The sequence below is a fragment of the Benincasa hispida genome, chromosome 10 (genome assembly GCF_027475165.1).
Source record: "Benincasa hispida cultivar pf3 chromosome 10, pf3_genome.v1.1, whole genome shotgun sequence".
Classification (NCBI taxonomy): domain Eukaryota; kingdom Viridiplantae; phylum Streptophyta; class Magnoliopsida; order Cucurbitales; family Cucurbitaceae; genus Benincasa; species Benincasa hispida.
Genome location: NC_143487.1, coordinates 36,376,962 through 36,394,128, shown reverse-complemented (window position 1 = coordinate 36,394,128; position 17,167 = coordinate 36,376,962). Strand labels below are relative to the sequence as shown.

Sequence of the window (17,167 nt, the reverse complement as noted above, 5' to 3'; positions counted from 1 at the left end):
ACCCAATAGTTGTTCAGCATAGACCTCTTCCTCAAGAATTCAGTTCAAGAATGCTGATTTGACATCCATTTGATGTATCTTCCAATGATTATGGGCTGCCAAAGCAATAATCAAACGAATAGTTTCAAGACGAACAACAGAGGCAAATACCTCATCATAATCGCTGCCATGTCGTTGGCTATACCCTTTTACCACTAGTCTCGCCTTATGCCTCTCAACATCGCCATTGACTTTTCAATTTGTCTTGTATACCCACTTCACTCCGATCAGTTTGTGCCTTTTTGGAAGCTTGGTCAACTCCCATGTCTCATTTTTCTCTATCGCTCAAATTTCTTCATCCATTGCATCCTTCCATTTTTTGCTTGCAATGGCTTTTTGGAAACTAATAGGCTTACTATCACCAAAAAGACAATAGATAATTATGCCATTTTGATTTTCATTTACCTCATTAAGTTCCCGTAGACTTCGAGTTTCTCTTGAGCCAATTTCGTTCTCCGAATCGCTGGATGAACCTTTAGATAATGATCGATCGGTCAAATGAGGTGGCACTTGAATGGGCAAACCTTCACCCATCTCATCCCTGGTCGGCTCATTTTCATCATCTTCTTCAAAATATGGAAGGAAGCCATACTCCACAAGGAAACCATACTTCTCCTCTTGTATATTCCAATCCCAAGAGGCTTCCTCATCAAAAACAACTTCACGACTAATAATTACCTTACCATTCAAAGGATTGTAAAGACGATAACCCTTTGAACTTGCATTATAACCGATGAAGATGAGTTTCTTGATTCGATCATCAAGCTTGGTCCTTTTTTCTTCCGACACATAAGCATATGCAATACTCTCAAACACCTTGAAGTGCCCAATCCCGGGCTTTCTTCTGTTCCATGCTTCTTGAGGCATCTTATCAAGCACACTTTTAATTGTGCTCAATTTGTCAAATAAACCGCACAAGCTATGGCCTCTGCCCAAAATTCCCTCGGCATCTTCTTTGTCTTTAGCATGCTTCTTGCCATATTCAAGATTGTCCGATTTTTTCTCTCCACCACGCCATTTTGTTGCGGTGTCCTTGGGATTGTTAACGGACATCGGATGCATTTTTCATCACAAAATTGTTTAAACTCATTTGATGTGAATTCACCACCTCGATCGGTTCTTATGGTCTTGATTGTAAGGTTGCTTTCATTCTCCACACGTGCCTTAAATCTCTTGAAGATTTCAAATACTTCTGATTTTTCCTTCAAAAAGTACACCCATGTTTTTCTAGAAAAATCATCAATAAAGAGAAACAAATATTTACTTTTACCATGAGACTCTGGTTTGATCATTCCACACACATCGACATGGATGAGTTCTAAAGGCTTCTTTGCTCTTGTCATAGACTCCTTCGAAAAACTACTTTGATGATGTTTGCCAAGCAAACACCCTTCACACACTTGGTTTGGCTTGTGAATGTGTGGTAAACCTCGCAACATCTTCTTCTTCGACAAATCTTCTAGACTTCCAAATTTGAGGTGCTCGAACCGTAGATGCCATAGCCAAGAGAGATCTTCCTAACACGTCTTCAAGCATTTTAGAACATCATTACATATATTCATGTAGACTTTAGCAATAAGTCTCTCATGATTATCCCTCAAATACAAACAATTGTTTTTCATTTGAACTTCAAAACCTTTCTCTAACAATTGTCCTACACTCAATATATTATTTTTTACATTGGGAATATAATAAACATTTGTGATATATTGATTTTCTCTATTTTTTAACCGAATGAGAATTTTACCTATTCCTTTGATGACGGCCAAAGAATTGTCTCCAAAGGCAATATTACCTTTCTCCATCTCGTTCAACTCTACAAATATCTCGTATTTTCCACACATGTGATTCGAGGCTCCTATGTCAAGATACCACATACTATCTTGACTCTCTTCTTCTCCCTTTGAAATCATAAATAAGGTTCCATTCTCCTCTGCATAATTGGATTTCCCTTGATGGGCTTTTGATGTGCTAGCGGTTGATCGATCCTGATGCTTTTGATCAATTGACTCTGTTTGAGATGAGTAACACTCATTCGCATAATGTCCATATTTGTTACAATTATAACATTTTACCTGAGATTTATCTCTCCCGGTCCTTCCACCACGTCTTCCACGACCTCGACTTCCTCTTCTTCTTGAGGATTCAGACGAGTTTTGAGAAACATCGGTGTTAGCTTCACCTCTTCCACCATGGCCTCGACCACCATGACCTCTTCCACGTCCACGACTATTCTCCTTCTTGATTTTGAGTTGGAGAAGTTGTTCAAGGTCTCTGTTTGCTCCATCCTTCTTTTCTTTTTCTCCTCATAGGCTTGTAACGAGCCTATAAATTGTTCAATTGTCATGTTCTCGAGATCCTGTGTCTCCTAGATCGTCATGGCGATAATCTCGAACTTTGTATTTAGGCTTCGTAGAACCTTCTCCATGACACGAACATCGGTGATTTTTTCACCATTCCGTCTCAATTGGTTGACGACAGCCATTACTTTTGTGTGATATTTCACTATCACCTCCGTCTCCTTCATTTGTAAAGATTCAAACTCACCACGTAAGGTTTGAAAACGTACCTATTTCACACGATCGGCTCCTCAATGAGTCGATTGGTGCTTGTCCCATGCCACCTTTGACGTCTCTGCATTGGCAATGGTCTTAAACATATCTTTGTCCACCGATTGATAGAAGATATAAAAGGCCTTCTTGTCCTTCTTTCTTGTCTCCTTTAACGCATCTCTTTGCGCTTGATTGGCTCCAGCTTCTGCCTCTTGGAAACTGTTCTCCACGATCTCCCACATGTCTTGTGATCCTAGTAACACTTTTATCTTGATGCTCCAATTGTCATAATTGAGCTTGTAAGCGTTGGTAGTTGAAGTGAACCTATCCCACCATTGGCCATTTTTCTCTCAATATTTTCTACTAGCTTTGATACCACTATATTCGAAAAAAAACGTGGAGGACAAATATGAAAAATGAGAGATATATTTTCCATTCAACTAAGCATGCCTTTATATAGGCTTATAAACATAACCATAGGAATGCCAATGGTTACAAAAATCTCATAACTCACATAACTTCTATAACTTAAAAATCACTATTGGTTACAAAAAACTAAAAGTTACAAATCCCAAAAGTCACACTAAATGCCACAAATAAAGTTTAATAATGATAAACGTTTCAACAAAGCTATCTGACGTGCCTGTTGTGGTCCTGAATGGCAGGAAATATTCCTCACGTCCATCTATAATAGAGTGGCGTTGAAATTTAGAAAGGGAATTATTACATACACTATTTGGGAGAACCTTTAATATTAATATTGTTGTTTTCAAAACTTATTAGAGAAATATTGTGGTTTTGGGAGTTCGAGACTAGAGGTCGAACGTTGAGAACTCGACTAATGTGGAGGTCGAACGTTGAGAACTCGACGAACAAAGAAAAACTTGGAAACAATACATAGGCTGAAACATCAACCCTCGACAAGGGAAATCTCGTGAATCTCGCTTAGGTTGTCGAAGGTTGAAGTTTCGACACACATCTACCCTCGAGATTGCAGGTTTATTACTTTTCTTTTTCCCTCATAGAGGAAATAAAGTATGAGATGGTATACTATATGTATCTGTGTACTCAAGCTACTTCTAACAACCTATGCATTTTTTATCATTTCAAATTAGACGGAGGCTTATGGGATTGACGTGAGGGGGTGGGAATGGCTATATTTCTGGGAGCGAACTTCAGGCGAATATGAAGCGCATGGATACAAGTTATACCTTAGAATGAAAGATAATTCCGAATTAGCTTTGTCTACGAACAAAATTTTGTATATTAGGTTGTCGAAGGTTACACACGTGTCGAAACTTCAAAGCAATTAAGGAGATAAGTGAGCTGAAGTAGATTAAGGAGAGAGCGAGATTCAAACGAGATAGTAAGAGAGAGCAAGATGTTGAACGAGATTTTAAGAGAGAGCGAGATTCAAAGCGAGATTTTAGGAGAGAGCGAGATTCAAAGTGAGAATGTTGGAGAGAGCGAGATTTAGTTGATATTGACTAATCTGACTAACATTGAACTTAGTAAAATGAAATGGTTGAATAATTGAAAAATGAGATTATTCAGGAATACACATTGAATGCTAAGATTACGCATTGAGTTTCTGGTAGTAGATCCATAATCAAAAAAGTGTTTGTGATTGTTCCAGAAGAAATGAAAGCTAGTAATCATTAATAGACAGAGAGAGCGAGATATTGAGAGAGAGCGAGAGTGAGAAAGCGAGATCTTAGGAGAGAGTGAAAGTGAGAGTGGGAGAGCGAGATCTTAGGAGAGAGCGAGAGTCTTCACTTTATTTGAACTTTCCATAGAAATATATATAAAAAAAGAGAAAAAAGAGCTAATAATCATACTATAATTGAATAATCATTAGACTATAATTGAATATATTAGATTATTATACTATAATTGAATAATCATTAGACAACAAATTGAATATATTAGATTATTATACTATAACTGAATAATCATTAGACAATAAATTGAATAAATTGAATATATTAGATTATTATAATGTAAAACTTTATTGATTACAAGAAAAAAAATTGAATATACAGTAGATTATTATAAAAAAATTGAATATACAATAAATTATAATAAAAAAAATTGAATATACAATAAAATGAATATATAATAAAAAAAAATTATTTATTATTCAATCCCTAACTATCTAGAGCCCGTCTTAGTAACGAAGGACACTTCCTTCGATTATGTCCTAACTGGTTACAAAATCCACATCGTTATCGAGTGGCTGGTTCTGTCCAATCCATCTCGTTGTGATAACGTTAACTTTTCAGTCTACCAGGTCTTCTCAACAACGATGGATCAGGATGTAAGATAGGCATATTAGGGTGCGTGATCCAGGAATCTTCATGCGGTACAGGTTGAAATTGAGGAGAGTAACATTCAGCATACGTTGACAATTTGTAGTAGTCCTCGATAAAATCTTCGTAGTTCATGTTAAAATGTGAGCAAACGGCCATAAAATGCGAGCATGGAATGACGAATGCTTGCCACTTGTTACATGAAGATTACCGCTCAGTATGATGGCTTGTTCGAGATTACTAAGTATGAAACACCTGAGAGAAATTGTAACACACGAAGAGGTGTGTTTAATTTCAGATCGACATGTTGGTATAATTGCAGCAGTGAACAACCCAGCAAATGGTTGGACGGGATCGAAATGTCACCATCGTTTATGCTTACGACATATCGTCAGCAACTTCAATAAAAAGTATAAATTTAATTCATTGAAAACTTATGTTTATCGTGTCAGGTATCAGTTTCAAATTCAAAAGTTCAACAAAGCAATTGAAGATATCAAAGGAATAAATCGGAGCTGTCTAAGTTGTTTTGACAACATTAGTTTAGAGCAATGGACTCAAGCACATGATGGAGGATTCAAATATGGGTGGATGACGACAAATCTATCAGAGTGCATAAATGGAGTCCTCAAAGGAGTTCGAATGTTGCCTATAAATGCTCTTGCTCAGATAAAATTCTTCAAATGCGTGAACTATTTCGAGAAAAAAATAGCAGAAATAAGGGATACATTGGAGCGTCAAGATAAACATAGGACTTGTTGATCCCGATGTTTTGTACGACCAGTCCATTCATCGATCATATGTTGTATAGCGAGATCTTACTACTAGAGAAATATCTTGCAGACGTCAAGAGGCAGGATTTATTCAGTTGGACTGGCATCTGATCACAGCCTTGGTCGAGAGATGGAGATCAAACAACTGTAGACTCTGTGAGGTTGCGAATTTGGTTCAGGACATTATGACTCAGAGGCTGCTCCTTCGTCTTCATACGTACATGGACATGGTCGAGGTCGTGGAGAGCATAATGAATATTTATATTATGAAGCGCCTGCAAAGGTACTAGAGCAACATCAAGAAGAACCCGAGCAACCTCAAGTTCAAAGTCGATGACAACAACCAGCTCGAAATCGACGATGTCCGCCTTGTGGACACATTGATTTTTGTAATTTTTTTTATATAAATGAGATATTTAATTTACATTTTTTTATTTTTATGAGTTATTATTTTTTTTAATTTATTCTTTTTAGAGTTTAAATAAAATAATAAAATATTTTTAGAAATTGTTTTTATAAAATGAAAAATTAAAAAAAAAAAAAAAAGATTAGAAAGAAGAAGGTGGAATGTGTAATAATTAAAAAGGAAAAAAAAAAGAAATTTGTACAGTATTCTCGCTCTCTATCAAAATCTCGCTACCTCGCTCTCGCTCACGCTCACACTCGAAATATCGCTCTCGCTCTCGCTCAAAATCTCACTCTCGAATTTGATTGGGAAGTTCAGTGGCAAAAAGAAGGAGATTCATTAGCTCGTTATTTAGTAAGACTTGCTGAGATGACAGAATCCGTAAAAATTATTCAATATGCTTGGGAAGGAATTCTAGGGGACCTTATGAAAATTTAGAAATACGATCTTTTGATAGAGGAAGGTCTCCGGAATGATAATTAAACAGACTCAATAATCATGTTAGGAAGGGCAAGGTCGAGAGTTCAAAGTTCGATGTACAAGAAAGGAAAGTCGAGGGTTCAAAATTCGACCTATCGACTTATTTAAAAAAAAAAAAACAACAATATTTTTACAAATAGTTTGAAAACAACAATATTTTCCTAAATAGTTTCTAAAAGGACAATATCCTTTTAATTTTTCCCTATTTGGGAGGGAATCATCAACCATCTCATTTCATTCACTTGGGGAAAATCGTCGGAGATAGAAGTTCGAGAGAGTTTCGGTCCTCTTGTTGTCCATCAGCCATCCATGCACATAGCAAAGCAAGCACATTGCCAACTGATGGGAAGTAAGAGATGGCAACCGCCGGCTTGATGTAGCCATTCTTCTATCTTTCTATCTATTTTTTTGGTTTTTACACTACGCTTTCTACAAGATAGTGAACTCACTGATATTTCTACATTTTTAAGATAATCCTTGTGATTTTCAAGAGTTTTAATAAATAATTATTTGATCGTATGCAAGACAATAACCAGTTATGGAAAGACAAACGATGTAGAAATATTATTTATATACTTGTTGATGATTAATATGTTGGGCAAGACTTCTACCAAATGTGGATTGAGGTTATGAATTCGTTGGAAAAGAGAATAATTAATAATAAATAAATAAATTACTAAGTTTGTGCATGGATAAAACAATAAATTTAATATGAAATTAATGAGTCAGAAGAATCAAACAGAACTTTTAGATTTAACTAAATAATCACTGTTCTTGTACTAACTAAACATATTGAGTTCCGATGGCAAAATTCTTTAAAATGTGGTAATAATTTGTAAATAACCAATTTCTTTTCCTTTTATGAAACCAACTGGAAAATTAAATTACGTTGGTTAAGATTAAAAAGATTGTAAATGAAAGAGAAGAAAGGAAAAGTAAAAAGTAAAAGAGAGAGAATAACGTTAATAAGAATGGTATAATTGTCATTTCCTCCTACATAGTTTGTTATAAATGAATAAATAAAAAGAAAAAAAGAAAAGAAAAGGTACAACAAGACAATTGGCCATGCAAGGTAGGAAGGGGAAAAAGAAGAAGAAGATTAAGTAGAAAGAGACAAAAATAAGAATTATTTCTATTAAATTAAAGACAATGATGATGATGAACAAATAGACTTTAACGAGGGAAGAGAAATTTTTTGAGATGTTGGTTCTTCACGAGAAAAGGGAGGAAGTAATTTGGGATTTTTGAACAATTAAAAATAAAGTATAAATTGTAAAAACCACCCATAAATTATGGACGTAGTTACAATTACATCTTCAAAGTTTCAATTCTAGAAGTTGAGCCCTAGAATTTATATTAATGTTGAAATTGAACTCTCAAACTTACATAATGGTAGAAATTGTAACCATGATATAAGTTTGAGGATTCAATGTCTATCATTTGGGAGTTAAATTTCTACAATTATTGTAAGTTTGAGGTATAATTTTAACACTTGTATAATCTTGTTTGCTCAAAATTTTTATTATTAATAGTACGAAGGTGTAATTGCAACTACTCATCATACTTCAAGAATGGTTTTCTCAATTTGTCTAAAAAAAACATGCCAATTAAGTACTTGGATTCATGAGGAGAGAGAATGGTGATTTAACAAATTGACTAATGGATAGTATTTAAGGATGAACAGTTAGTCTAACTAGTTATGCAGGTTTATGTTAATCCCTTTTTGCAAGTAACACCTAATTCACCTTATGGTTAATTTTGAAATTTCAAGTTGGATCCAAGTTGGGATAACTTGCGATCCAAATTTGACTGGCAATAATTCAGTAAGTAATTTATTTTAAAATTTGTTTTTATTATTTTAACTCCAGATTATGAAGGTTAACATAATTTATGATTATATGTGATTTTAGAAGAATTACATTTTGATTTCAAAAAAAAAAAAAATACAGATTTTGAAGATTCATCTTGTGATTTTCGAACATAATTCTACAAATTTGAAATAAATTCTTATTTTTAACTGAATTTATATTTTAGAGAAAGTGTCTTTCACGCGAAAGTCTAAATTTATGAAACACTTTTTCATAAGAAAGATATTATTTCAAAACAATTAACGAAGTATGTGGATGTGAATGCGTTTTCATAGTGTATCCATGGTATACATGAGGTCTTTGGGAGCCACTTCGGCACACACATAGGCTTTGGGATGTGTGTCAGGATGCTTTGCCTTTTGGAGGCCGTTGTGTGTGTAGATGACTATGTTTTCTCTACAACCTTCAAATTGCTCAATGAATAGTTTGACCACATTTGCTCGGTTACACATCTTGAAATTATTCTATTTGTAGAATGATTGGTTTCTCTACTATATACGTTGAGTTTCCCTTATATAGTATGACCACATTCGAATGCAAGTTTAGTAAAGATTTTTGCAAGTTCATGTTTATGACTACAAGAGAATGTTTATGATTTTTCTATGAGATAACTCTCTCAAGTTTTTGACCTACTCATGTTTTACATCAGTTTATGGAATGTGAACTTTTATTTAGAGTCATGAAAATTTCCTCAAGTTATTTTCTTATGAACTCTCACCACACACTAGGATTTTTAGTTCAACCTCTTATAACTATTCTTTCACAAGGTTGCTATTGAGTTTAAACAGGGTTAGTTGGTCAAAAATTGCCTCCCGTCTCATTAGTATATTCTGACATGTATCCAAAAACTGAGTTCTAACAAGTATATAATTGTAGTGGGTAAGTAACACGTATTTAATTCAAGTTCAGTTTCAAGTTCAAGGAGAATTTGACGGTAGTTCCACTGCACACTAATCTATCACCCTACTTTAGTTATAGATTTTTCATTTTTACCTAAAAATAAAAATTTGGCAATTGAGTACATGATTAAATGAGAGAGAATAGTGATTTGCCGATTTGAAAAATGGATGATATTTAAGGATGAATAGTTAGTCTAACTAGTTAGGCAAGTTTATGTTAATCCCCTTTTTTCAAGTAACACGTAATATATGTTTTGGTCAATTTTAAAATTTCAAGTTGGATAGAAGTTGGGATAAGTTGCGTTCCAAGGTGTGATTGGCAATAATTCAGTGATTAGTTCATTTTATATATGTATATTCATTATTATTTTAGCTCAATATTATGAAGTTTAACATAATTTATGATCACATGTGATTTTAGAATTTTTATTTATTTATTTCAAGAAAATGTTTACGATTTCATGGCTTTATATTTAAGAATGATTTAGAACATTCATCTAGCAATTTTCGAACATAATTATCAAGATTTTGAAATAAATTCTTCTTTTTAACTTAATTTATTTTCTTGAAATATTTTCATGTGAAAGTTTGAATTTATGAAATATTTTTCTAAAGAAAGATTATAATTTGAAAAAAATTTAGAAGTATGTGTTTGTGAATGTATTTCCATAGTGTATCTATGGTATACATAAGGTCTTTTATTTGGAGCCACTTCAGCACACACATAGGCTTTGGGCTGTGTGTCGGGGTGCCTGCCTTTTGGAGGCTAGTCTACGTGCGAATGACCATGTTTTATCAGCTAGCTTCAGAACGCTAGGTGAATAGTATGACCATATTTTCTATGCTATACATCTTGAGGTTACTCTATTTATAGTATGATCATGTTTCTTTGTTATATATGTAGAGTTCCTACATATATAACACGACCATGTTCTTGTGAAGATTTAGTGAAGATTCTTTCAAATTTATGTTTATGACTAAAATAGAATGTTATTGATTTTTCTATATGTGATAACTCTCTTAAGTTTTTGAACTACTCATATTTTACTTCAGTTTATAGAACCTGGACTTTTATTTAGAGTAATGACAATTTTCTCAAGTTATTTTCTTATGAACCCTCACCACTCACTAGGCTTTTTAGCTCAATCTCTTAAGATTATTTTTTCACTAGGTTGCTATTGAGTTTAAACAAGGTTTAGTTGGTCAAAAATTGCCTTCCATCTAATTAGTATATTATGACATGTAGCCAAATATTGAGTTCTAACAAGTATGTAGTTGCAGTGTGTGAGTAACACATATTTAATTCAAGTTCAGTTTCAAGTTGAAGGAGCATTTGAAGGTAGCTCCATTGCAAACTTGGGGTCTACTGTCATCGTAACCCATCTTGGGTTCAAATAGAGTAATCTGGGCAGAGTGTGTCAATTTTGTATTAGAGGCATAAGATTTTGCAAGGCATGAGCGGTAAATAATATTAGGTAACTGTAGCTAGTGATGTGTAAAACATTGTAGAAGAACTAGAGTCATGGTGGAAGATATTCTTGTGATACAAGAAGTTAAAACTCAACAAGCCACTGTGTGTAAGATTGATTGGATCAAGATATGAATGGAAAGACAAGACATACAAGAGAGAGAATAACTGTGCAATGTTAATTATAAAGAAAGACAATTGGTGACTACATCTACATTTAGTTGAAATGAGGGAATGATATTGATTGAGAAGTAAATGTGCTCAAAGTTGAGAAAATGTTATTCGTAGCAAGTTATGGAAAGAGAAACAATGTAGGCATATTCGTTTTATGCTTGTGGATGATTAATATGTTGAACAAGATTGTCACCACATATAAACTGAGGTTATGAGTTTATTGAAAAAGAGAACAATTTAAAGATAAAAAACTGCAAGTTTGTTCTTGAATAAGACAATAAATATAATATGAAATTATTGAGTCTGAAAAATGAAACAGAAATCCCAAATTTAACTAAATAATCACGACTCTTCTACTAACTAAACAGATTGAGCTTTGAGAATAAAATTCTTAAAAAAAAAGGTAACAATTTCTAAACAGCCCATCAGCCGCCTTCTATGTTTCACTATTTTCCTCATTGGACGGAGGTAGATGGTTTTATTGATACTATCAGGTCAGTGTGGAGAAGATCTGAGGATGTGTCCCCTGGTTAGTTTTATGTGCAATCTGAAGGCAATGAATCAGGTTTTACGTGCCTCGTATGGTAGGTGTATCTCTGTGTTATCTGATGAGGTGCGGGATACTAGGCAGATTATGGAGGTTGCTCAGGCCGAGGTGGAAAGGGATTCATTTTCACAGTCGATGCGTGCGGAGGCAGCTCGGGCCTCTGAGGTGTTCTAGTAAGTGGCAAGGTTGGAGAAAGTTGGGCAACTTTTCCCTTTCTTTTGCGGGGAGGTTGCAACTTGTTAAGTCTGTCTTGTAATCCTATAAGGTGTTTTGGTATAGTATTTTAGTGTTACCTATGTGTGTAACTCATAAAGTTGAACATCTGTTGCGGAGCTATTTATAGAAGGGTAGTGTGGGGAGTCAGGGTGGTACGCGAGTGGCTTGGGATGAGGTATGCGTACCCAAGGGTGAGGGAGGGTTGCGTGTGAATCATGTGACTTCATGGAACCAGGCTGCTATTATGAAGTTACTCTGGCTTCTTTTAGTTAAGTTGGGCTCATTATGGGTGGCGTGGATGGAGGCGTATATTTTGCGTGGACGGTCTTTATAAGCAGTTCCGTGTGAGGTTGGGAAGTCTTGGTGCATGAGGGCTATCTTGTGATGTAGAGATATATTCAAGCATCCTGGTCCGTTTGATGGTGGGCGATGGGAGGTCATGCTTTGTATGGTGGGACCCTTGGATGTTGGTGGGTGTGATTTTGGATACATATGGGTCTAGGGTGGTTGGAGATGCAGAGAGTAGTTTGGAGGCACAGTTGTCGAAGTTTATGGATGGTAAGGGAGGTTGGAGGTGGCCTACAATGTCATGGGAGTTGATCGAGATCTGGGGTCATATACAAGCAATGGGCCCTAGGGTGAGGGGGGAGGATTATTGGGTTTGGGTGGCGAGTGCAAGTGGTCAGTTTTTCAATTGCTAGTGCATGGGATCGTTTGCGTCCTCGTTGTCCTAGGGTGTCTTGGACAGGTCTTTTGTGGTCTGGGGGTGGTGTCCCGCGTCATTCCTTCTATGCGTGGTTAGCTGTGAAGGACAGGCTGAGCACGCGGGATTGGTAGAAAAGGTAGAGTGTGTCGTCGGAGGGAGGTGTCTTTTATGTGGGGGAGGTCTGGAGTCACAGGATCATCTATTTTTCTAATGTGGGTTTGGGAGAAAGGTGTGGTCAAGGGTGGTGCGTCAGTTGGGTTCATCTCATCAGGTGGCAGAATGGGATGTAGAGTTGAGTTGGGTGTGTCAAGTGAGGTCGGGTAAGGGGGTACATAGTAAGTTGTTAGTTTTTTCTGGTGTGCTTCCATCTACTTCATCTGGCAGGAGCGTAACCGTCGGCTCCATGGGGTCGGCCAAAGACGGAATCTGCTTTGTTTCATCTTATTATCTCTACGGTTCATACTCGTGCTATTTTCTGGCGGCTTAACCTTCTTGGTCTTATCTAGTTTTCCTTACGAGTTGATGTTTTTCTTCATTTTGTTTTTGTTCTTGGTCTTTGTTTTGTTGTTGGCTCCAATTATGGGGGCTTTCTTTTTTTGTTCTCTGTTCTTTTTCTTATTCCCAAGTGGACTGTGATGTTTTGCATTTGGTTTGGCTTTGTTTCTGTTGAGCCCTGTTTTGACTTCTGCTTGTTGCTTTGGTTGTCTTGATCCCGGGCTGTGGGATCCTCATTGTTGTTGTACAATTATATTACCTATCAAAAAAAAAAAAATAATCTAAACAGCCCATTTTCTTTTCCTTTAGTAAAACAAATTAGAAAAATAAATTACATTGATTACGCTTTAAAAAATTGTAAAGGGAGAGAAGAAAGGGAAAGTAAAAAGTAAGAAAAAAATGATAGAGAGAGAATTAACTTTAATATGAATGGTATAATTGTCATTTCCTTCTATTTAGTTCGTTAAAAAAATTGAAACAAAAAAACAAAAGATAAAATACAACAAGGCAATTGGCTATGGACTATGAAGCACAAATACTTCATGTGAGACAAAGAATCAGTATAAGACACGTATCAGATACTGATACTTCCATATACTTTCCAGATACGTATCTGACATGTGATTTGACGTATCTATTTCTACGCATACTTTTTTTTAAGAAAAAAGACAAGCAACTCATCTAATCTTTTCCAATCTGAAACTAGGCAACCTATTTAAAAAATTCACCTCTCAAATCCAAAACTAAAAGGAAAAAAATAAATAACGGACCAAACCCTTTAGAATTATCTAATCTCCATCTTTACATTTGAGTCTCCACAAAGGCCACCAAAATATAAACCATTTGGATATCTTCAACAATTCAATGAAAAAGTTATTCGTTTGTCTTCATACTTCTCCCTCTAATTTTCTTTTTCTTCTTTGCAATATGAGTAACTTTTCAATTGTATTTTATTAACTATTGTACTTCAACATCTTAGATGTTGTTTTTTTTTTTTTTTTGTATTGTATTTCAATGTTTGTATTCCATTTTTTGCTATTGTTATTAACTTGTATGCTAAATTTATCTATATCTTAGATTTTTTTTAAAGAAAAAGAAAATGTATCTTCAACGTATCAGTATCTTAGTTTTTTAAAAAATGATGAATCACTGTATCCGATCGTATCCGTATCGTGTAGCCGCATCTATGTCTATGCTTCATAAAAGGTAGGAGTGGGAGAAAGAATAAGAAGTTGAAGTAGAAAAAGGAACAAAAATAAGAATTATTATTGTTAAATTAAAGAAAATGGTGAAATCAAATAGAGTTTAACGAATGAAGAGAAATTTTTTTGTGTGATGGTTCTTCACGTGGGAAGCGAGGAATTAATTTGGGATTTTTGAACCATTAAAAAAAAAGTGCATATTGTAAAAACTATCCCAAAATTATGGATGATGTTGCAATTACATCCTTAAACTTTCAATATAAAATTTGAGTCCTCAAATTTATATATGTGTTGAAATTTAATAAATGAGTGCAACGTTACTGAAGAAAATAACAAAATTTTCATTCATTTTCCTGCGTTTTCTCCCTCAGCTTCAGGTTCCACTATCTAGTGGTTAATTATGTATTTTCTCTTTCATTGTTGTCATTGTAGACCATTTACATTTTTCAATGTGGATTTTCTTATGCTAAAAAATAGCGCTACACGACGAGTGATGCCTGTCGTGAAGGCCGATCATCTAAATCAATTCCCTATATCGTTTATGCTCTCTACCAATCGTATAGTAAATGTCTTCTATCGTTTGCATCCTATCGTGTACTCTCCTTCGTGTACACTTCTACCCGATCGTCTACATCCTATCGTGTACTTTCTGCCACCTACATGCTCAATCCAATCGTGAGTCTCCTACCCTATCGTCTACACGCTTACCTCTATCGTGTAGATGTTTGTCCTATCGTTTACCTTTTTTCCAACGATCATCTAGATATTTGCAACGATTGTCTAGCCTTTTCTCAACGATTGTCTAGACCTTTTCCCAACGATCGTTTAGCCTTCACCTCTCAACGATCGTTTAGTCCTTCACAACAATCGTTTAGCCACCCTTTCTTCCTCCTCCTTACATGGTATCAGAGCTTTAAAGCATCTTGCCCTTTCTCATGGCGTCGAGCTCAAGAACATCTGAAGAAAACTCTACCCTACCAGTGACATCAAACCCAGGTATTCATTCAATTTTTCTACCTCCAACCACCATATCTATATCTTCTTCGTCATTCACCCCACCCGCTACTCAACGAGCCCCTCCCCCTACTCGAAATCCATTCCACCCTTCACAATATGACCCTCCACCACCACCCTCTTCACCCTCACTATTCGGTGTCTGTAATCATCATCCTTTTTAAAATCTGATATCGATTAATCCCTTCCCCATAATCCCCCGTCGCAAACTTCCCTCACATGTCCCAATCCCTCATTGTCAAGCTAAATGATTCAAACTACCTTTTCTAGAAGAATCAGTTTCTCAAACTTATCATGGGCTATGGGCTTGAAAGCTTCATTGATGCCACCTATCCTCAGCCACCAAAGTACCTCGACCCTCAGCAAACTCAACTCAATCCTCATTTCTCCTATTGGTAGAAGTGCAATTGAATGATCGTGAGCTGATTTTACTCCTCTCTCAACAAAGATAAAATGGTAGAAATCGTCGGATACGAATCCGCACTAGAAATCTGGGAAGCACTACGAACGGTCTATGAATCCTCTTCCACAGCCCAAATAATGGGTTTTCATTCTCAACTTCAAAAGATACAAAAGGATGGCATCAGCATTTTTCAATACCTTGTCAAGATAAAAGACATCGCCGAAAAATTTGCTGCTATTGAAGAACCATTGTATTACGTGATCACCTTGCATACATCCTTAAAGGCCTTGGCACCGAATACAATCCGTTCGTGACCTCCATTCAGAACAGAACTGATCGCCTATCTATCGCCGATGTCTGCAGCCTCCTCATCGCATATGCTGTCAGCTCGAATCCTAGTCTGCTATGGACCAACTCCAACAGAAACAAGCCAATGTCGCCCAGCTCTCCCTTCAACCTCGACGTCCCAACTGGCCGCAAACTACCAGGTCATCTTTTCGATCTTTTCCAGCTCTTCCAAGTATTCTCCCTAACCCTTCTTTCTCTGTTGTGCCTGCCACAAACTATACATCTCATATACTACCCACCCGGGCTCCACGACTAATAACCCATCAACCATCCCAATCCTCTAATCGGCCACAATGCCAAATCTATAACAAGTTTGGCCATACAACACTATCCTGCTATAATATTGGTAATCCAGAATATAGAATTATTCAACATCCCCAAGCTCATTTTGCTCAAGCAGCATCAACCCCACCTCAGCCGCTATCCTACATTACTACTTCCCTTGCTCTAACAACAAATCACCCAGATGAAGGCTGGTATATGGATTCCGAAGCCACCCATCACATGACCCCTGACCTATCCAACATCCAACAGCCTGTCTCTTATTATGGTGGTGAACAAGTTGTCATAGGAAATGGTAAGTCCCTTCCCATCTCTCAGACTGGTTCCTCCTCTTTCCTTTCATCTACATCGCATACTCAGATTTACCTTCACTCTGTTCTTCACACACCTTTAATATCTGGAAATCTAATTAGCATCGGTCATTTATGTTATGATAATAATGCTTATGTTGAATTTTTCCATGACTCCTTTGTTGTGAAGGACCTTCAAACCAAGAGTCCACTCCTCCGGGGTACACTTGGTCGTGGCCTATACAGGCTCTCTGTCAATCCATCGGCTACACGATCTGTCCATTCCTCATCTCATCCAACTGCCTTCATCTCAACAATCACATATTTCTCTTTGTGGCACCGTCGCTTAGGACATCCCTCTCCTCCAATAATTCATTCTGTCTTGTCTAAATGCAAACTGAAGTACAAAAATAAGTCAAATGTATCAGTTTGTGAACATTGTCAAATGGCCAAGAGCCATCGTTTACCTTTTCAAGTGTCTAACTCTCGTTCACCCTCTCCCTTTGATTTAGTGTTTGTCGATGTATGGGGCCCTTCCCCGATCAATTCAGTAAATGGAGATATATATTTCTTACTTTTTATCGATGCTTTCTCTCGTTTCACTTGGATCTGTAAAATGAAAACTAAATCTAAAGTTCTACCCTATTTTCTTAAATTTCAAGCTATGACTTCGAATCAGTTTTTCATCACTATTAA

General features: G+C 36.1%; 1 protein-coding gene across 1 annotated transcript; it reads right to left on the bottom strand.

Moving 5' to 3' along the window:
• Window positions 1-1,431: 1,431 nt before the first annotated feature.
• LOC150033315 (uncharacterized) lies at window positions 1,432-2,833 on the bottom strand. Its single transcript, XM_090306373.1, has 4 exons — window positions 2,663-2,833; window positions 2,459-2,560; window positions 1,787-2,279; window positions 1,432-1,565 (listed from the first exon to the last, which is right to left on the bottom strand). Exons 1-4 carry the CDS (start codon window positions 2,831-2,833, stop codon window positions 1,432-1,434), a joined length of 900 nt encoding a protein of 299 aa, XP_090162499.1.
• Window positions 2,834-17,167: the final 14,334 nt, after the last annotated feature.

Coding starts and splice junctions, on each gene's coding strand:
- LOC150033315 (XM_090306373.1), bottom strand. CDS start 2,833: ATGTGGGAGATCGTGGAGAACAGTTTCCAAGAGGCAGAAGCTGGAGCC. Junction 2,280..2,458: donor ATGTTCGTGTCATGGAGAAG/GTTCTACGAAGC, acceptor CTCAAAATCAAG/AAGGAGAATAGTCGTGGACG. Junction 1,566..1,786: donor GGCCGTCATCAAAGGAATAG/GTAAAATTCTCA, acceptor AAATGCTTGAAG/ACGTGTTAGGAAGATCTCTC.